The sequence below is a fragment of the Chroicocephalus ridibundus genome, chromosome 4 (assembly GCF_963924245.1).
Source record: "Chroicocephalus ridibundus chromosome 4, bChrRid1.1, whole genome shotgun sequence".
In the NCBI taxonomy this organism is placed as follows: domain Eukaryota; kingdom Metazoa; phylum Chordata; class Aves; order Charadriiformes; family Laridae; genus Chroicocephalus; species Chroicocephalus ridibundus.
The window spans coordinates 41,184,957-41,207,817 of record NC_086287.1 but is presented as its reverse complement, the minus strand read 5'-3'; the positions used below and the strand labels follow the sequence as shown (position 1 = coordinate 41,207,817).

At 45.5% G+C, this 22,861-nt stretch overlaps 1 protein-coding gene across 2 annotated transcripts in view; it reads right to left on the bottom strand.

Annotated features, from left to right (window-relative positions):
• GALNT16 (polypeptide N-acetylgalactosaminyltransferase 16) overlaps positions 1-22,861 on the bottom strand; it is a 77,087-nt gene that overhangs the window by 35,692 nt on the left and 18,534 nt on the right. For both annotated transcript variants that reach the window (XM_063332882.1, XM_063332883.1), the window contains exon 2: positions 2,663-2,838. In XM_063332882.1, the coding sequence (XP_063188952.1) occupies positions 2,663-2,838 (176 nt within the window). The remainder of the gene's footprint in view (positions 1-2,662; positions 2,839-22,861) is intronic.

Sequence of the window (22,861 nt, the reverse complement as noted above, 5' to 3'; positions counted from 1 at the left end):
ACCTGTGATTCATGTAAAATCTTGGTTATCCATGCATAGGACACGCATATGCTAAGGATGCACAGAGCTGGTACACCCAGGCATTGCTGTATAAAGCACTTCAGATTCTTTGGATACTGGGCTTTACAGAAAGGAAAACGCTAGCTAGTGCTGTGATCTTCATCAGGGAGTTGCTGAGGTTCAACACTAATACCTCAGCTGGTAATGGAAAGCAATTCCTCCCATCTTCTCATCTGACTTTGTAATGTCAGGTACATACATTCATTCTTATACTCAGAATCAAGGATTAACTCAGGATCAGCTTGCACCAGGGCTGCGCATACCCTGTGGAGAACAAGGATTCTTGGGGGAGAACAACTCACAGACGTGAACCCTGGATCCAATTCTGGCAGACATTAGGCATGGCAGATTTGGGCCGTTCTGCTCTTCCAGACTGTCCACAGCCTTAACTTCCGGCCAGTGTCAAACAGAAGTCAGTCTGCACTAATTCCCTGCCTGAAGAAGAGCCCACACCTGAAATTGTGGCCAAGCGTTTTTAACAACTCAAGGCCATGTGAAGACTGAATCCATACTGGGAGGGAATACAATTCAGTTCTTACAGCTACTACTTGTTCTTTTACATTTACTTACTGTTTTTTTATGGCTGTCACTAAACTATTGCTGTTTTTGTCATCACATTCAATCCTACTGGTTTATGACTTTTTCATTGCAATATTTTATTAAGGGGACAGCAGCTTCTTACAGCAATTTTCAAACATATAAAGAAACCTTGATAAAGACTAAAGTGGAAAACCCAAGACCAGACAGGAGACATACCACACTTATTATTGTTTCAAAATAACTCCATGATGTAATGCATATAAAATGTTTTAAGGCATCAGGAAGTGGAAAAGCAGCAGAGATTGGCAGATGTGTTATTTGGAGAAGTCTTCCCGAGATCTCAGCATTATTACAGCATCACAGAGGACAAGGACAAAGTTTGTGCTTGAAAGTTGGCCCTCTCTTTGCTTTGAATCAAAAAACCAGCACGTGCTAGGTCAGAAGAAGCTTGTAGGATGTGGAGTCAAGTATGTCCACGCTCTGCTTGGATGCATGAAGAAAAAGTGACACGTTGGTGACCTATTGACCCCTCACTCCTTAAACAAGGAGCCAGATCCATTTGTGACACAAGAATGAGCTTTCCTCAAACCACAATCTAACCTGTATCAGCTGAATTAAGCCCTCATCCTGAATTGCCATCCCAGCAATATAGTTAAAAGACAAGATACTCAAACACAGCTCCCTCATTCCCAAACTGCCACCTCTGCAAAGAAAGGGACATGCGAATAGGTTTATCTGCTCTGATTATACTCTGCTTTGGACTCCTCATTGCTGAAGGGAATCCTTGCAAAACTGGGGCTGAAGTGGCCATACATTTCCGGGGAATCACATATATGTTATTCTTCAGACTGAAGTGCATAGACAAGGCTTTTCACAAAAAGCGTGCTCTGCATGCTACCGCAGACCAAAATAAACAATTATTCACCTTTGAAGTGAGCTGTTTTTAGGCCAGAACATGACAGCAGATTAACAGAAAACAGCAATTCTGCATGGCAGGGAGACTTGTCAGTAACACAGCGCTGCCTCTGAGTCACTAGGAAGCCAATCCCAAGTACTATGCTGGGGAACGGGAGCACAAGACTTTCGTCTCACAACCAAGGTCCCAACTGCTTGCATTCACAAAGCACCCTGATGACTGTCAGTGCTGGCAGGCTCACAGAGCTCCATGTCTCCCGACATCCCTTTCACAGTTTCAATCAAGTTAGAGGCCTGGTTTCCCATTCCCAGCAGCTGTGGAGTGTTGCTTTGCAAGCCTAGGTAAGGTCCAGCCCGGATAGACATGCATTTCAGACATGGTTAGTTTTTTTCTATTTTTTCCTCCATTGAAGTAGGCTGGTTTACACTATCCTATCACTGTCAAACCTACAGTTTTCAAGGTACAACATTATCTTTTTGTACTCCAGAAACTACAACATAGTTACCTGAGCACTGTTAGCGATTTAAAGATGAGTTTAGTCAGCAGCATAAATTCCCCCCCAGTGAAACAAGGACAGAACAATGAGCACTTTGCAAGCCATGAAATATTCACTGTAGTCACATGTTAGTTTCATCCCCACCCCAGCAGCCTTCATCCAAACCGTTAATCCTCAGGCTGGAAAGAAGGCACCAAACCAGCTTCAGAGGTGAGGAATACCCAAATAGCAACCTTCAGAGCAGATGAAGAATACCAGAGTAAAGCAAGGCTGCAACAATGGTGTGTACCTTGGAGCCAGGACAGAGGGTCGCTGAGAAAAGACATGAGTGTGAGGGAAGCTGTGCAAAAACCAACTGTCAGATGAGCAATTTGAGCTGCAACGGAGGGTCTGTGCTGCAAGAAACAGATGTTGATTGGACCTGGGAGAGGAGATGCTAGAAAAGCAACAAGCTGGGTCCGAATTAGTCAAGGGTCTCTGCGCATTTGAGACCTTTCCAGATTAACCATGAAATACAGTGAAGTAACAGACCAACGCTGGCGAAGAAAAACCCAAACCACCCTTTGTCAACATCGCAGAACAGCACAGGAGGTCAAGGGACTCCCCACACCGAGCAGCAGCCATGGCTTGGAGCAAGGGCTGCACGGTACCTGTAGTGCCTGGTGTCCCGAATGGGCCGATCGCTGCTGAGTTTGTCGCTCTCTAGCTGATTAAAAGCATGCTGGCGGTACGGGTCTTCTCCGGCCTTCAGCAGCTTTGAGGACAAGTAAGCCTTTTCATCAAAACCCCTCCGGCTGTTCTTCTCTCCTTGGGGAGCCCTTGTCATCTAGAGCAGAGACAAGCATCAGAGCATCAGGGAGAGCAGCCAACTCATGTTGAGACACAGGTAATAAGTTCAGACATGCACACGCTAAGGTAGGTTGTTTGCCACAATCTGGAAGTGGCTCGGGTATGGGTGAAGGCGGGACAGGCAAGAGTTTGGAAAGGAGAGCAGGAATGCCTCACAGAAATGGTGTTACAACTCCTTCTCCGAGGAAAATTGCAGGCCTCACTATCCTTACCAACTGAGCTTGGGATGGAAGCTGCTGTTCCTGATAGCCCAAGCAGAGCCAAATTCCCTTTAACACTTGTTACGCAGAATGTGAGAGACTGCAGGCATCTGGAAACCCTTCGAGGCAACATGGGTTTGAGAGCAGTCTCCAGCCAATGTGGCTGAAACACAGTATTTTGACGAAAACCAGTTTCAGCCTTTTGGCATACAAACACAGAGGCAGCTGATTTAACAGGTTCCTTGTTGCGCCTTGCCCAGTCTCACAGAAGTCGGTGATAAAGTTGAAAAATGCATGTAAATGTCCCCAGCCCCACGCAAGAGCAAAACCACTTGGGCCATCCCTCTCCTCTCCTAATTTTCCTCTAGCTTCCCTAGGCCACAGAGTCAGCGCAATGCCAGCAACTGAAGACCATTCACTAGGGCCACTGGGACGGAGGACAGGCCCAGTTCTAGCCCATACTGAACTCTCAGATATGACATTTTGGTTGGAAACAACCTAGAAACTGTAAAATATTGGCTTATAAAGCAATCAGGATTGTGTATACAATAAAAGTAGATCATCAAATTGTCTATGGTAGCCATTTGATTGACCAAATCACAAAGAAACCATAAAATGCTCCCAGCCTTGTACGAAGAAGTGCTGGAGTTCCCTAAAACTGCTGGAAAAGGCAGAGTCTGGCACATTCACATCTCATCCAAAGCACTGGACAATCCCCAGATCTTGAGATCCTTCTGCATAAAATAGTTTGGACGCCCTCTAATACCAGGCTTGATCACGTTTCTCCCTCCGCTATAAGGCTTCTTTTAGGAGTTTTAGACTGGTCCCCAATATCACACAGCGTGTTGGTTGAACCATCTTAGCGGGTTGGGAAACAACCCTAGAGACCAAGCACCGCACCCAATGCCTTAAGCAGGAGAGCGCTTAGAAGAACAAACATCTCCGCATCTTTCTCTGAGAAGGGCTACCCTGCAGTGCAGACAGCCCTAGGAGAACCAGACAGCTGGCAAATGAAATTCAGCTGTAGACAAGTGCAAGATAATGAACATTAGAAGAAACAAATTGAACTACTCATGCACATTGATGGATTCCAAATGAACCGTGATCACTCAGGTTACAGATCTGAGCGTCCCCGTGGACTGCTCAGAGAAACCCTGCACTCAGTCCGCCAAGACGGGAAATACAGCAAATGGAGTGCACTGCAAATGGGACAGAGAAAACTGAAACCATCGTGAACACTGTTATGAGAAACCAGCGACAGCTCAGCAGCCGTGGCCACAGCACAAGTTTTGTCAAACCAGTCTCTAGCGGAAAGCTACTGGAGGATGAAGAGAAATTAAAGTTTAGGACTATTCCATTTGGAGATAAGATGAATGAAGTGAGAAATAAAACGAAGGTGGCCCATAAAATTATGCCTAATACAGCCAAGGTCAGCCTGATCCTCAGATTTCCCTTTCTTACCGTAAAAGAATGAGGGAAACATCTTTTCATAGGAAAAAAAAAGTGCCACTATGTTCAAACACAAAGAAACTTATTCAACCACTGCACCACCAAGCTGCCACATTATGGATTTTCCCTAGTGCAGGACTCACACAGGCACACTTCGTCAGATACATTTGCTTCCATCCTGCTCTGCGCTGCCGCCCCTCTGCAAGGGATGCCGTTTGCCCCCCACTGTCCCCTGCCACCGCATGGGCTTGGTTTTGGTTTTTATTGCCGTGAACGTTGTGCAAAAAGCTGGAAGCAGCAACAAGTCCTCAGGAGCCGTTTTGTCAGGGCACTGCAAGGGCTGGGGGCTCCCCATGGCAGGGCTCAGGGGAGGGCCTGGGGACGGTCCTACCACCCAGCCAGCGTGCACTGGGCACCTCTCTGGGGATAGGCCAGGCTGTGGGCCCACCTTGGCAGGGCCCATGGCCAAGCAGGGCAGGGTTATGGGGAGGTGGAGGCTGGCCCTGCTGCGGCATCGCTGGGGCAGGGGCTGACAGCTCCTGGGGTCCTGGGTCATGGGCAGGGTGGAGGGAGCCCCACGGGGCTGACATGGGGTCCCACGCTGAGGGCAGGGTGGAGGGAGCTCCATGGGGCTTACATGGGTCCCGGGCTGTGGGCAGGGCGGAGGGAGCCCCGGGGACAGGGCAGGGACAGGAAGGCGCATTAGTGCCCTCAGAGCCATGACACATTTAAACTTGAACCATTAGGGGCAACTCCTCTAGATACTACAGTTCTTGCATTACTTACACATCAAATTTTAAAAAGTGGTAAGAGAGCACTGGGAGTTAATTGTCAGTTAAGAACGTTTCTCATTTTTATCTCAGCCAGTTTCTCTTCAAACAGGAAAAGGGAGAATATGGGGGATGATACGCCAGAGAGCCTAGCTTCAGCTTCCAGGCAGACGGCTAATCAACAGGTAATCAACAAGTAATCAAACAACTGATTTGTGAGCACCAAGAAGATAACAAGCTAATAAATAGCAGCCAACTGAGTTTTGTCAAGACCACACCATGTCAAACCACCCTAATTTTCTCCTGTGACGGAGTAATCAGTCTCAAGGATGTTGAGCAGCAGTAGATACCATCTTGACTTTGGTAAGGTTTTTGATAGGGGCTGGTAAGACATTATTAGCAAGCTAGAGAAATAACAGTCTAGATGAAACTAATGCAGAATAGGTGAAACTGGTTGGAAACCCACTGTCAGAGCAGAATTACCAGGTGTTCACTGTCAGAGCAGAGGGGCTATGGTGACAGCAGGTCTTAGGGGTTTGTTCTGGATCCAGCGCTATTCAGTATTTTCATAAGCACCTTGGATATTGAGACAGAGTACATTTATCAAATCCATAGGAAATCCATCAAAAGCGTCAGACATATTGGGGAACAGGATTAGAATTCAAAATTATCTCAACAAATGGGAAAAAAAAGTCTGAAAACAATAAATACGATTCAATAAGGCCCCGTAGACCTCTGCAGTTCATCAGGGCTGCGCTAATGCAAAACATGGAAGAAAGAGCAAGCTCCTCAGAAAAGCTCTAGATATTACAGCTCATCACAAAGCACACAACAGCAAAGCCCAATAAAGAGAAGAGAGCAAACACCATCCTGAGTGGAGCCCAGACAGCTACGAACAAGCCTGGCAAAGCAAATATAAAGCTTATCTTTAAGGACTGACTTGCTTTATCAGATTATTTTCCTAGAATATAGACATTTGACTACAAGACGTTTTTCCACTGTTAGTTGAAAACATACTTGACAGGAGCAGCACGTGCTCTCTGTGAAATAGTAGTCAGTCCCCTGCCAAACCCTCTGAGAAGGGCAGACTGATGTCCACCCCCTCTTTCCTCTCCCTTCAGGAAGAAGTCAATATAAGCACATGTGAGCTCTGGGTATATTAAAGGCACAGTATATACGGCTGAGTGCAGAGTTAAGCACATCAACAGAATAGTTCATACCTGTGAGTTCTTTATGCAGCTACACACCCTGTATCCCCATGCTTGAGGCAGGAACAACAAGAGTTATGGGAGCAGAAGAGCCCAGTTCCTTCTGACTGATGGTCTGTGATAGGCCAAAAAACTTTGCTAGATGAAAGCAGAAATGAAGATGAATAGGCACTGGAAATGTGAGTGTCTAGACTGGGGATTAGCAAAGTAGTTTGCACAAATTAAGGTTTGTCCCAAACATTGCTGAGACCTCCAACGCAGTTCAAATACCAAAATTTCAGGAAATACTGTAAACCTTCTGATGTCTTTTCACCATTTCTCATTTCCACACATGCTTTTCCCTTTCAGTGACAGAATGGACTGAGTTGCTCTTCTGCTGTTGAAAGCATGTTCTTATTTGTGTTTTGACATGGTCCAAGAGACCAGAAACTGCTTAAGTAGTGAAATTAACTTTGTAAGCAAAGGGTTAAGGGAAAGGAATTAATGCCAGGCACTTCTATGAAAACTTGAGGCTCATTTCTCAACTAGCACAGTGATGTTCCTCTAGGCCTGATCACTTGTAAAATACCAAGACTCTACTACAGACAGTGCCACTCACCTCTGTGCACGGTCACTGTCTGCCACCAGGCACAGACACGCTAGCTCCTGCATCGTACAAACAGACACTAAAACCAGAGCAGCTGGGGACCTCAGGGTCCCAAGACATTTTTTTGTATCAGCAGGCTTGGCCAAATTCAAAAAGAATAAGCATACCCCAGGGGTCACGAGGAATCATTACTTAACTAGAGTAAGGTACGCAAAACTCTCACAGGTAAGTGCAATTCTTTTTACAGTCACCGTGAAGTTAGCCCAACAGCAGTTTTATATGATAAGACGTATACTTTGCAGCTCTTGCATATCTTTCTTACATGTGTTTAGCACTAGTTCAACAAACAGAGCAGGGGGCTGCCACCCATCTCTTTTGTTTTAAGCTAATTTTCACGATTGTGGCAGCTCTGTCAAATCCCAGGACAGAAAAGCATCAATCACAAGTATCCCCCGTAAGCGTCCTTCCCTGGAAGAACTAAATGACCAGGAAGGTCTAACTAATGAATATGGACACAAAGAGGAGTAACAACCTCTCCAAACCTTCCTCCCTCTTTATTTTGATTTATCCCACTGCCCCAGCCTCACATACTGCCACTGCCACGACCCCCAACCCTGCCAGCACCTCCCTCCCACCGGCCTTACAGGTCCATCCACCCTGAGCAGAGGTTTCCACTCCGAACTGGTTCAATGCCAGCTTCATCCCATTGGGCTGAGCTACAACCTTGCTGGCTGAGCAAATCCTCTTCCCTGAGAGCAAAGACCAGGGCCAAGTCACCTCTGTACACCACAGTGGAGCTGCTGGGGCCCACACAGTGCGAAAATTTTCTCTGTGGGGTCACTCCACTTGCTCCATAAGCTGTCCTAGTGACCTGAAGACAAGTCCCAGAGACGGCAGGACAGCACAGCACCGCCACCAGCAGCAGCAATCAGATGCTGGGGAGCACAGCAGTGCTTGGGATGCTACAGAGGCAGGTGCTGCTCAGCTCTGTAACCCATATGCTAGCACAAGGATGGGCTCTGAACAGCACAAAACACAAACAGGGAAGGACTGAGAGCTGCAGCAACTGCCAAGAATTTCCCAGAAGATCCTGTTTGCCCAGGGAGCGAGCTAATCTTGATGGGCTGAACTTGCAAGACACCATCTCTTGAATGCCTGTTGCAAAAAGCACTTGTTTTAGAGGGTGTGTTGCATTTTCAGTTGGGTTTAGGAATCCTAGTGTGCACATGGCTCTTGTTGTGTCTCGTGAAATAGTCCGTATACTCCTCTGAAAAATCGCTCAAAATACTTTAAGAGAAAACACTGTGCCTCACAGCAGAGGGCCTATTTTATTCATGCTTTGTTTAACTGTGTAAAGCATTTTAAATGTGGTTTAGGAACCATGCTCTTATGGAACTTCTGTTATGAAATGTTAATAAAAATTACCACAGTTAAATAGAACCATCCCGTTCTTCGAGAAGTGCAAGTGCTGACAGAGTAGCTCAGAGACCGATTTGAATGTTTTGTTTGTGGCCTGCACAAACTGGAGTAACACAATGGAAGCAGTAAAGCAACTTGAATGGATTAGCTCCCACACCAGCTAACTGGTCTCAAGAGATTTTCTACTGCCATCAGCACTGGACAATCTTGAGGCCTGCTGCCAGTTCCAAATTGGGCTGGAGAGACCAGTGGTGGGCCCCCAGCAGAGGCTATTTTCAATGCCCTCCAAGAAGAGGCCATGGCTGCCAGCTCATAGGGTTTCTCTGTGACAGACCTGTAGTCACCAAGGGATGGTGGGAGTGAGAAGCAGGGAAATTCTGCTGGGCCTTGCTTTCCAGCACTGCTGCTTGCTCAAGGTGCCTCTCCACCTCCCTATTCTTTTCCCGTCTCCTGGCATCTATTGCCTTCTGTGCACGCAGAGGCAATCCTCTGCCGGCTCTGCAAGACTGCATCTCTGCTCTCTTCTCTTTTAGCCCTGAGAAACCCTTTGTCTCCATCCCTGCCTCATGGCTAGGAAGTCAAATGTTTTCTATTTTGTTCTTCTCTTCTTCCCTCATAGTTTTGCCAGGCATTGAGCCGTTGACAAGGAGAGCATCCTCACGCATCTGGCCTGAAAAGGTGGAAATCCTGTATAAGGCAAGACAGGAGAAGCAATTATTTTTGTGTGTTTGGTTTCCACAGCAATTTTCTCCCCACACCCATAAAGCTTTGGATATTACTTTCAGAGCCTCCTCCAAGAGACATGGAAGATGGCACAGTGTTTTCCATGTTGTTGTCTACAGTCTGGATGAGGTGAACATCACACTCTCCTATGATGTCTGTCACAAGCAGACATGGGTTGTTAGTGTGAAGAGTCTTTCAAGCAGACTTGCCGTGTTTTGACAAGCTGGTCTTTTGGGGGAGAAAGTAGGGGAAGAAAGTAGGGGGAAGAAAGTAGGCAACATAAGAGAGAAAAACAATGTGGGGGAAGTTTACAGGGAGAGCAGCAAAGAAAACCCAAGAGCAATTAAGTTATTATTTCTGCCTATCACAAGCAGTGGTTCTCTGACAGCTTCACACACCACTACCTTCATCCAACTTCTCAGATATGGAAAGGTGATGTCTGTCCTACCACGGTCCAACTCCTTGCTTTCATGTCTAAGAATGCACAATCTTGTTTCTGAGGCAGCCATGCGGCCTCTGCTTAATGATCCTATTTAGTCATCTCTTTAGCAACTCTTTAGAGAAGCATCCTTCTTGTGGGATTTCCCTGCATGTCCCTGTCTACAGAAGGGAGGGATGCTCCCAGGAAGCACATCTGGATCACTTTGCCCAGGTCCCAAAGGTATGCAAAGCAGCATGGGTTGACAACTGGAAGACAACCAAAAGTAACCCACCATGCACCGGCGCCAGCATTACAGCACACATCAGCCTCATTCATTTTGCAGACAGCAGCCCTAAGGAGTGCGGGGTACTCGCTGTCATGCTGGTCATATGAGCTCAGCATCGCACTGCGTGCAAACAAGTCGCTTCCACATGCAGTGACTGGCTTCAGCGTGAACGAACCACTCTCCGCCCCCATGTAGATTAGCAGTCCATGTGTAAATCATGCCAACTTGGATTCCCCTCCGAATACAGTCCTGTTCTATATTCATTGTAAAGCGATAACTTGAGAAACTGGAATTTACTATACAACCTCACGTGTCACAGGTGCACGATACTATCCAGCTCTTCGGCTGGCCAAGACAGATATATAGATATAACATATAGCAGGAGATGAGTATGTCCATCTTTGGCCTGGCTACGTAATACCGAAAAGACCTTGAGCAGTTAGCAAGGGCTGGATCGTGCAGTGTTTTCTGGCTCAGCTGCCCAGAAGCGGGAAGACATTGCCCTTAACTCAAGGGAGGCAACATGATGCCCTGGGGCATCCTTCTAGTCTTTTGTTTTTAGGAGCGTGGAATAAAGCAAAGCAGTGGAAGCCAAAAGGGCTTCAAAGATAGGTGCCCAAGGGCACTCTTCCAAACAGCTCTAGGGAAATGAGCCTGCCTAGAAGCCTGGAAAACCAGACCCCAGATGAGGTGAAGCAGATGCCAAGGCCTATTTCTTCCCTCAGTTTGAAGTCTAATGCACACAGATGTCCATTATGCAAATTTGAAAAATTATATTACATTTTTTTTAAAATATATTTATGACATTCACATACATTGATTTTGTATAAACACCCACATGTCCAGACACACATACATCTGGCTTCTATGTTCGTTTCATCTTCATCTCGTTCCCTGGAGCAAAGCCATTTTTTCCATATTTGGCAAGTACAGCCAAATGAACACAGCCATTTTTGCTGACAGAAACCTTTATGCTTTTATATTTCTCTCCGGGAGAAAAACAATGTGGAGAAACCCCTGAAAAATAGTGAGGGTATGGTCTTCAAAATTACTGAGTGCAAGCACGAGAGAGGAGTGCGAGGCCCGTGGGGTAGTTTTTCCCTGAAACAGCACTTGTTTTCCAAGCATACCTCTCTCTACCCATAAATATCCATGACAACATCCGGTGTCAGGGAGAAGACAGACATGACTGCACACTCTTTGAATACCTAAGGGACTGGGCAGTTCATGCTGGCACTCCCACCAAAACAGCAGCATTGTCAGAAAGAGATTCCAACGGGTAGCTGAGGTAGAGTTCCTCTGTGAATTAAGGTTTTGTACACAGAACCGAGAGTCACATGGACACGAAGCTGTCTGCATTCAGACATCTGTTCAGTATCACATAGCAAACCTCCTTAGCAAAAGCCATCTAGCTTACTTACTGTGTATAGGAGTACTCCTCTGCTAAAGGTTATACGTACACAGTTTGAAGAAGCGTGCTTTGAGATCCTTCAGAGCAAAAAAGAAAGGCACTATACGAAGTTGCACTTTTTCTTCTGGGAAAATATCACAGTCTCCATAGATATTTAAATATGTAAAGAATGTTCCTGGTTTCTAAGTGATTTTGAATTATTAAAACACAGAAGTAAAAGGCACAATGGTTTGTTTTCTGTCTTCTAAGTGTTAGATGCTCAGCAGCCTTTTAAACGTTAGCTGAACCCCGATTTATAGCATCAGACAGATTGACATAGCATTCTGCATCAAGACAGATGATGCCCTCATGATTACCTGGCAGCACTTATGAAACCAATAAGACAGTTCAAATGAGGATGGTCTCAGTCTCCATTAAACACATCAGTCACATAAATTGTGTCTCTGTAAGCCCAGTCCCCCATCTACTCAGACATAATGTGTGTATGTGCCTCCTGTGCTGATGTACTAATCTGTTCCCTTTGAACTCAAGTGACCTACATTCAGCCTTTTCCTCCCAGTGAATCACAACTGTCTAGAGTGACAGATGCCGCCACAGATATTTTTGCAGAAGAAAAAGCAACTTTAGACCTCATAAGCTGCTAACATAGTCAGCAGTGAAGTAGTTACCTAAGAGATGAGCAGGGGTCAGCTAGCACTGAGGAGCGGGCACCGCTCACCCAAAGCATTAAAATATTTAATTATATTTAAGCTTGGGGCTCATTTTCTTTGCTTTCAAGATCACGCTGTAAGGGCTTTTTGCTAAGGCTAGAGAAGGGAAGTTAAAGTACCTTTTTAATCATTCATGCTGAAGAGTTAGAGCTTTAAACGGAGATTAGAAGATTACGAATAAAATAGTATGGTTTTGCAACTAGCGAACATTCACGCTCCACAGAAATACTGTGCACATGCACAGCTGAGACGGGAAGACAAGGGGACATTTCACACCTCCACCAGGGACAAACCCAGCCCCACAGCAGGAGATGGGAATTTCTCCCCGTCTTCCAGCAAGGAAAGATTTTTTTCCTTAACATGTTTTTGTTAGTGGGTCTTGCTCAAACAGTCATGATTTTGAATATTATCCAATTCAGCAGTAACTCCCTCCTCTCTCACCATGTTAATCATCAGATAGATCCCGTTACAGCCCCTCACAGACAGCTGCACCATGCAGGTGGGAAGCACCACACATCCCGCAGACTGAGCCAGGTGGCAAACTGGCCTCAGGGAGCCACACTCCTTCCAGCCTTCGTGCTGGATGGGGTACCATGCTGCTCCTGGAGGCTGGCCCCTCAGCCCCAAGACAGAGCTCGTCGTCCCAGGAAATAACACCTGGGTAAGATGCAACCTCGATGAGTCAGGTAATTTACCATGAGCTTCCCACAGCTCTTCCCCACACTAGCTCTTGAACATCACACAGAAAGGCTCTTGGCAGGACCCGTTGGTTGGGAGTTAGCCAGGCCCAACACGAAAATGCAACCTGTCTGTAAACCAACAACCAAACTGGTGTTTAACAAAGTGACTTAATATAATTCCTCGTGCCGCTGTTGAATCATGACCTAGTTTCTTAGAGAAGTTCAAGAATGACCTTCAGCACACAATGCAGACTTGTATTTCGGAGGTTTGAAGCCGTGAGATCTGTCCCCAGAGACTGTACTGGTACTCTTTCTATAGTGACAAGAGTGATGGTGAACATGCATCCACGATTTATTACAAAAATGAGTCCTGCACAAGATCTTGTTCACTCAGATATGTTCTCTGCCATGCATTCAGCCCTGCGGCATGCAACATTGTCTTCTAATAGTGGAAAAACTCATCCTCTATTTGTCAGTGAAGATTTGAGTATATCAGGCCATTGGCATTTTGTTTAGGAGCCAAATGCTATTCCATTTTAATTGATTAATTTTTCAGTTACTGCATTGCTCCAATTCCAGGACTCAGCAATCAATTTGAACTGACAAGACCCTCAGAGCCGCGCTCCGCTTCTGCTTGGGTCTCCATTTGCAAAGGCATTAAATTCACCTCCCCAATAGCAAATTTAATCAAGGATGGTGCATACCCATGAAGAATCATGAAATGGGCTCATATATGCCTGTCAAATATGAAAAACTCCTGTGTTAACGCTATGCAGGCCTCTCTCATTCTAGACTTCAATCACGTTATTAATAGAGGCCTCCTCAAGAGCCTGACGTTTAATCACTGTCAACCAAGAAAGAGCTGGGCATATAAGGAAGAGCACAGCCATTGAAGCGGGCATCACAAAAATGCACACATCTGACAGTCTTGAAATACACTCAGGACAGGTATGGCCAAAACCACAGCTCACGGAAACACAGTTCTCCCCAGGCACGGTCCCTCACATGGACGCTCGTCTCATTCTGCAGGTGCAAACTGCAGCAAAAGAAAGTCACTGATTGTAATGACCAGCAAGGATCTTTAAAATCCATTACTCTGCCAGTCCCCATCCAATATAAGGGGCAGCCATCGTCTGCCTCCCCACATACAGTGCTCGTAGTTCTGTTGCGAGTGTCATATTGCAAGATCATCTTGTAAAGATGCAGCTCCTGGGTAATGTTGTCAGAGCTTCTCTTTTGAAAGGGTAATTTTTTTTTGTCTTCATAGAAGGCAGAAGAGAAAGAGGTGGATACCTAGAAATTCAAAACCCAGAAGGTGAACATGAACACAAAACGTGATTTTCAAATCAAGTAATGTTTGAATGCTTGTCGTCAGCAACAACACTGCCAGCAAAACCCTTGGGCTATAGCTGGGTTTTGGCCTGGCTAAACCGTAAGTCTGAGCACGCAGATTCAGGGATGTTATCGTTTGAAGAACCCACAACAATTTATTGTCATTTAGACAATTATTCGATCACCCGATGACTTCTCCCCACCCGGGAAGGGGAAATCGGGAAAAACAAGGAAACACAAGGGTTGAAATATAAATAGATTTAATAGAATAAGACTAAATAATTAACAATAATACTAAAGAACCAATACTGATGCCGATACCAATATAAAATGTACAAGGATTATACTCAGCCAATTCTCTCAGTGGGAAGATGCGCACTCCCAACAGTGTACAGCAAGTGTCGGACACTGCGAGTGCTGCGGCTTCAGGAGGCAGGGAAGGGCTCAGGGCTCCAGCACCGGGGCAAGAAGTTCTCTGGACCACCACCATCGTGGAAGAGAGAGAACTTGTCAGCAACCTTTCTAATCTATATTGAATGCGACATTCATAGTATGAAATAATTTGTTGGCCAGCCTAGGCCTCAATCCCCCTCATCCCTGCACCTGGCTAGCTCAAAAACACTGAGAACTTGAAACCCACGTACCATAGCTGGCTATAAGGTGAATATTTTCACAAATTCAGACACTAGAGTCTTCTAAAAGTACAGTTTTCCCAAGCACTAGAAGAGACCTTACTGAAAAGTAAAATTACAGAAAGAGAAATTAATCTTGTGTCGCTCAAACCAGGACAGAGGAACCCCTGGTTTTGAGTTCATTTATTAAAATACGTCTGACATTTTTTCCCCACATATTCAACTACTGAGTTTTTGCCCAAATCCTATTTTTGGAAAGCTCCCAGAGGCCTGCAGTTCGGTCCCACTTTCCTCCCACTGTGCAAAGCCTGCACTCCTGACAGACCCTCCCCACCCCGTCAGCCCCTGGGCGGCTGTCTCACAACCCAGCCACCAGCTCAGCAGTTTCCATTCTGCAAGCAAGTTTTCCAACTAAAAGGTCACACAAGCGTCATAAGAAAAATGTGGGTGTCTGTTTCTGACAGCTGGGGCTGTGCCCCTGACCGTTTGCTTCCCAGAGGAGTGTTGTGTGAGTATAACTGACACTGCCAAGGAAGAGAGTTTTCCCTTCTCAAGATCTATTGGATACACATTTTTAAATTCTCTTCTTCCAAAGTATGACAGTAGGACTGAGTGCACTCCATACGTGTCTTTGGGCAGGGGAACAGCCCAGCTACTTCCCATTGCCCAGAAGCACTGGGGAGGTGCACTTTTCACCACAGATTTATTTCACCAAAGAGACCACAGCTCCAGAAAGCCACGGGTGCTGTGATGGTCAAAGAATCTTGCCTGGGCCTTCAGAAGCCTTCCTAAATATGAATGAAAAATAAAACCTAGATACATTCAGTCCTGTCACAGCTCCATGGAAGCCACAGGGTTGCTCACGAGGATGAGCTCTGCTTGCTCCTCTCCACAGCGAGCAGCGTGAAGTGCAGAGGCGTTGTTTGTCTTCAGAAGAACACAATGTAAGAGTCTTAAGTGTGCTGTAAATTACTAGTGAAATCCAGTGGCAAAATTCCCAGTGACATCAGCAGGACAGGATTTCAGCCACAACAAAAAATATAAACAGAGAGAAACAAACACACACAGAGCACTCATCAAGGCCCCCGTTTTCCCACTACCTTTCAGTCGTTCACACTCATCATTTTATTTTGATCTATTGGAAAAATTAAGCTGTTTAACACACTGAACTTCCTCTTCTTCCAAATCTTTATTTGCCCTGGAAAATGGCAATATGTTGTTAAACAGCCTTTATTACCCAGAAGACAAATAACGTATAAATTTCTAGCTGGAGGTTGTGGTGGCGAGGTAAAGGTTAAATGCAATACAGCTTGTTAGAGACATGGAGTCTGTAACGCAATTCATTTTCTCCCAAATAGAAAAAGATGTTGAGACATTCTTCACATTTCTAGCTGGCTCCTGTTGGGTTTTAGCATTTCTGGCTCCAGAAGGGAACACGGAGATGAACAAACATGAACAAAGGAAATGTGCTGACAGGTTTGTTCAAAGTAGGTTTAAAAAAAGTCATAAAACCAAAAGCACAGCTGTGGCTGCAAGCGTGGGGACAGACAGCACCAAAGATATCACAAAATAAACTTTTAAAAAAACCAAACCAGAAAACCAACCATCAAAAAACTCGAAAGAACTGTTAGAGAGGGAACAAGATGAGGAAAGCCTACCCTGAAATGACAGAAGGTGAATGTGAAAGAGGAATTACCTTGTAAGTCTGCATTACGCAGTGTGGAATAAGCATTTCTTACTGCAGCTGGTCGGATGTAAAAGGTATTCTAAATAATGACTCCGAACGCGGCAGGACTACAGAGCGACAGCACCCAGGCAGTGTGTCCCCCAACACGTCCTGTATAGCAGCAGTCTATCCCTGCCACTGCTGAAGGTGGTCTGACCACCAACACACCCAACGCCAATGAAGAACACAACTCCAGCAGAGCAGCACCTCCTACTGAATAAAATGCATTTAATGGTTCCAATCTTAATTTTGATTAGCACAAAGGCAGCTCCCACGGAGACCTCTGCAGCCCCAGGGTGCGAGCCAGAGTGTGCACAGCAGCTCTCATGCCCACTGAGTAGCGTCCACTGCTCAGGATCCAGCCAATTGCCAGGACAGCATTTTTCAATATTTCTCTGTAATTAACAGATGTTTAAGCAGATGTACCAAACTTTTACAGGAGCACATCCTTCAGGGCCTTATTTACCTTACTTGAAGGGCACTTCACTGTCTGTCGATATATATACATATTACCTCATCCAGCTCTCTCCTTTGCCACCTCCACCTCAAAGCAATAATAAAAGGCATAGTTAAGGTTGAAGAATCAAGCACTTAACACAGAGGACAATCCTGAATTATAAGTGTCAGCGCAAAGCTAGTTTTACCATGCGTGTCCAGTACCAGCACTAAAATTGGCATGACTGCACATAACTTGATGTGAACATGTGCCCTGACGCAGGAGACTGAGCTCCCTGGAGTCCTTCCCTTGCTTCTCTGCAATCACATGCAAGTTACAACAGAAACAAGCGGCATGCCAAAAGTGGCCAGATCAAGTCACCAGTGATATCTCACACTCAGTAGCTTCAACTAATTTGAAGCCAGAAATGGTTATCAGCAAAAAATCAGCCTGTGACTTGGTCCTGAGGGGAGCCACAACAGCAGCAAGCCAGAGAAATCCTGGCAGTACAAGAGGCAGCTTCCTTTTCACATGCCAGGATCCTTTCAGGATCATCCCTCAAGGAGGGCTGCAGGGAAACAAGACCTCTTTTAGGAGGCAGCATTTTGAGGTCTGTTCTCCTCTTCGAAGCCAGGCCTTCTCAGGACAGGCCTTCTCTCCTAACATCAGCCTCAAAAATCATAGCAGGGTCCCCTGCACCTCCATAATTGCCCTTCCCTTTTTCTCCTGCCCTATTGCCCAGTCCTGCCATATTTTTTCAGGAGATGCTTATGGAGGGGAAGATGGCTATCTGAGTTACCAAGACACCCCATGCTTTAGGGCTGCTTTGGAGGAACCTGCTCCATCTCAGCCAGAAACTCAAAGCTCTTTGCTGCTAGCACCTCCTCTCCTTCTTCATGGATTTTGACGCTGCCCATAACAGAGTGAAACTGGGAAAAAAGAATGACAAAAAAGCAAGACCCACAAGCATCACACACACAACTAAACACCACGCCAGTGAAGAAGCTGAGCTCCCTTTGCTTTCTCCCAGGCCTGCCATTGAATGTTCTGCTGGAAGCTGCAAATAATACACAATATGCAAAATGAATTTGTCTTCTCCAACTAGTCAAAGCCCTCCCAAAACCAGACGAGAGGCCAAGGTGTTCTTAAACTCAAATTGCAGGACATTTCAACACCAATCCCCCAATCAGGTACTTCTGCTCAGCCATAACAGTGCTGTGAAGTGCATTTGGCCCCTCATCTCTCATTGCCTGGGTGGGTAGTGAACAGGCAATGACAGATGCCTACCAACAGCCTGCAACCGCTCCTAGCCTGCTTCAGAGGGAGCAGTAGGTCTCATATTTGGAAAGAGCCCAAGGTATCATAAACCTGCTGCTGTTTTCCCTTTACAGCATCATTTCTGTCTCTAATGGCATACGCAACCACCAGGGCACAGGCTATAAAGCCTAAGCCTGCTGTTGATAGAGAGATCTGTCTGCATTTCTAGATGTTTGTTACCATAGCAATACCATAGTAATTTTTAGTGTGTTTTGTTGCTTTTGGTTTGTTTTTTTTTTTTTTTTTAAAGCTAGGTTCTTATCCAGTGCAAATGGAGACAGTTCCCAGTTACGTGAGAAGGAAATTAAATACTCGCAATGTGTTGTGGATGTGGCAGGGCCTGCTAGCTGGGAGCAAGGTGCGGAGAGGAGATGCTCAGCTCCTGCCTCACACCCCACTGCAATTGCAGGGCTCTGCCCACTTCATTCACCAAAGACGTTTCTGCTGCCCGCACCCAGCACAGTGCTGCTACCTACCCAGGCTGATGAGTACCATGCTACTCTGCCTCCTTACCTCCTCGGGGAGGGAGCTCCTGCGATTAACTTTTCTCAGAACGATCATCAAATTGTTATGAGCATCCACTTTCAGTTTCTTTCCTAAACAGCTCAGCCAAAAGGAGCTTACAGGACCAGCACAAATAATGTAAAGCCGACTTTTCCTTTAATGCCAGAGTCTACTTCCAGGTCTGTTAGTGATCTACAAGAAGCCTTAATACAACTATCATAAAGGCATTTTCCAGAACTGCTGTATCAACATACATTGGTCAACAACTTGGTTTTCAGCATGTCATTCACAAGCTACTCCAAGGAATCTGGAAAAGATGAAACAAGTTGATTTCCAGGCATTTACCCCTCCAAATATAGTTAACTACGGTCATGTTCAGAGTCAAGAATATCCAAGGGGGAATTATTCCAGAAGCAGAAAGGTATCCTTCTGCCAGACGCTTTTTTTTTCCTGTTGGTCCCCAACCCCCACCCAACGAGCCAGGCACTTGGTACATTCAGGTAATTCAGGAAAGCTGACCCTTTAGCAACCAATGGAGCAGAAGAGCTGAGCAGCACACTTTTCGTTAGAAAACAGCAGTTAAGTGAAACAATTGAAAACTGTCTCACAGCATGAAATCTTGGTAAGGCACATCCATCATAAAATGGAGCAATTTTTGCAAAGCTACCCTCCTGATTTGCTGGAACTGCACACTACCCATTTCTGTATGCAAGTTCACAGAGGATAACTGCCTGGTACTGTTCCTGCAAACGAATAATCAGGCCTTAATGCAGGCAGTACGCAGGTTTGTACTGGGATGCTAAAGGCCTGTCGTTGATATATATATATGCCAGTCATGCAGAACAACAGAATGAGTAATTTTGTTAAAGAAAAGTAGAAGAGTATCTTTCAAAAAGTCCAGTGACCTTTAATCATAGGTTAGGGAAGAAATCCGGTTTCTTTTTGCAGAAAGTAAGTGATCTTCCTCACCAAAGGCGTAATTGCAGCATGTGATGAACTGCTTCAAAAATGGCTGCCTTGGAGAGAGACAATTGACACAGACCATGCACCATGGTGAAGGTAATGCAACAGCACTTTGTATCTCTGCATTAACCAGTGTCACACAGTTCAAATCCAACAGTGCCAGCTGTGAGACGTGATGATAGGTGTCAAGAGAAAAAGAAATATGTATCTCAAGGAGGCTCATTAACCTGGGAACACTGAAACATCAAACAAAATCTCATGGATTGAGGTACTACAGCTTCACTTAGCCATCACAAGTAAATGCTCATTTATTGCCGTTTTAATCAATGGAGTTGAAAGTGATTCACCAGTTTTAGCTGGCAGAGTTTCTGCTGCAAGGCTCAGACATCATCTCCAACTACAGAGGGCTCTACCTGCTGCAAGTCACTGCTGCCTTGGTGACTTCATCAGAGGACGCGCACACTCTTGGGCAAACCCACCCTCACACAGGACAGGACTGTAACCTGGCTTGTCCCCAGCTCTTGGATGCCCCAAGTCCTGCTTCGGAATGGCTCAGACAAGAGAAAACCAAGAGGAAGGAATGCAGCTGGGTCCTGGAGCCGCCTGCCACCAGCCCCTTCTGCAGGAAGGCTCTGGGCCTTTTAAACTAAAGCTAGGTGTTCAAAATAGACCTCTGCTTGGTGGGGACAGAAGTGCACCAGCCAAACTGATCAGGTTTGGTCTCTCATCAGGTAGATACGCCAGTTCCCTTGGTAGATACAGGGAGGCCTCCCTCTGACGTCCAGGGGCTTTGCTCAGGAAGTCAAATGGCTTGTCACCATTTAATTTGTACCACTCAGAGCAGTAAGAGAAACACTAAATCTGAATTACTACTTTAAATAAAACAGGAAACTAAGTACAGAGATGACTGAAGTCCTCTGTACTGAAAAAGAGTCTACAGAATTTATCACAATTAAAATATTACAGTATGCGCTCATAGCTGGGCTGCCACGTGAAACTCAAGGATGTCAATATACACCCACACAAATAACACATACACATCTCCCAGACAACTCTGTTCAGAAACTGTGCACGTAGACAAACCTCAGGTTTCCTAAACAATTATTGTCCCTTTCTTTCCTCATCTGAAAGTGAGGAAAGTCTACGGGGATGTCTGAATCAATGCTGTTCTCTGAAGTCTAGAGTGCAGAGAAAAAAGCACAAGGAAAAAAGTCGGTCCTACCTTGCCACATTGCAATGTGCTTCCCCTCCAAATTAACTTTCTTTATCCATCCTGCCTGGCCCTCTGCAAGTTCTCCCCGTTCCACATCACCTAGATGCACTGAGTCAGAGGCTGTGAGACTTCTCTATCTCCAGGTTATTATTCACTCTCCGGATTACGGAGCCAGCATTTAGGCCAGTGGCTCAAACTCCAAGGATATTTACAGCAAAGCTGCTCCTGCAGCCCTCGGAGCTGAACTGAAGATTGCAAGTTCAAATGGCATCTTTCTTCCCAGTTCCTCCACTCAGTGCTGAACTGGAGCTGGGGGTGCAGCAACCACCCCAGCAAACAACCATCTTTAACCTGATAACATCTTAACAGATAACAGCTCACACACACAAGCACTCCCGCACCCATCAGATATGCCTTGAACAGACTCCTATTATAATATCAAGACCAATATGCCAGAACCAATTCCCAAACTACTGATAAACTTTGGAGGGAAGCAGCAAGTGGGAAAAGCATGTATAGAGAACCCATCCCTGTCCTTTGTTTTCTAACACGCATTTACCCCTTCAGGCTCTTCCCAGAGCACCATGTTAGCCTGTGTGAAGCAACAAGTTTTAAACCAAGAGAAAAAGGAACTCCCTCAACAACTCCCTCCCTATCAATTTTAGTTGATAATGACAACGTCACCCTTCACTGCACACTTCCATGATACCAGGCAAGTAGCAGAGTCATCACTCCTCTCATAGCCCCTGGTTAATACTAGGCTAACAAGAAGAATTCCTTTTGCAGCCAACCCATCTGAAGCAAAACATTCCCAGAACAGTGTCTTCACCTCTGCTCAAGTGCTTCAACCTTGAGTACAAACATCAGTGGCAACAGAGCAAAATAATGCTTTTCCTCAGGGACCATAGCCAGCATCTGGTGGAGACCAGCTTGGCTTTCATTCCTCCTGTTTCTCCCCACTCTCCCTCCAAATACACCTCGTGTCCCTCAGTGTCGTCTCTGGCTGGTTATTGGAAGATGACCCCTCTGCCCTCAGGCCTCTCATGACCTAGCAGAGCCCCCATCTCCTGCTAGTATGGGGCTGTACTCGGCCTCTTTCACAGCCCAAAAGGGAGGCAGTACCCAGGCACAAGGAAATACAAGCATTGTTTGCAGACAGATGGAAGGATGTCTTGGTGAAACTAGTTCCTCCTGTGTTTCATGACCTCCCAAGCACTGTGTCTACCAGCAGCTAGCAAAAAATCGGGATGAATGGCACAGTTGTTGTTCATGGTAACCTGCAGAGCAAAATATAAGATTAGTGCCTTAACAGAGCAAGAGGAACAGCACCCGCAGGCTCGTAAATCAAATATTCTTGCTTCTTTCAGCAAGCTACCACAGCTGTCCATCCCTTCTTTCAGCTGCACGGCCCCAGCAAGATCTTTTGGAGGAGACAATCAATGATGTTCACAAGACCGCAGCAATGTCTTGTGGAGCTCTTGAGAAGTGATTAACATCTCATTTCCATCTCAGCTCAAAGGGAGAACTGCAAAGCAGGAAATAGCTTCATAACACGCTTACTTCCAGGTCTACCCAAGTGCTTCATCTGAAAGACCTTGCAAATCTCAGACCCAAAGTGTTTATTTTAATTAATTGCTTCCATTCACTATAAGGATACAAAAGACTTGGATTCACCTTTTTTTTTTTTTTTAAAAAAATATTGTCCTATAATTAAAAACAGATAACAGTATTCTCTGCCTAGCAACAGCCACTTCAAGCTCCTATTTTTATGCTTTTTTGAGCCAGTAAGGCAATTTTACCTTACTCATCTATTAAAGAATAAAATTTTCTAGACAAGAGTTTAATCAATTAATCCTCAGTACTGTACAGGAGATTTTACATGGAGGAATCCAATAAGTTATGGATTGACGGTAAATTCTTACCTACTTCAATTAAATTCTTATAACTTCTAAGGGTCTGTAACTCTCGTCCTCCGACATGCAACAGATCTTAGAATCATTCACATCTGGGCCCC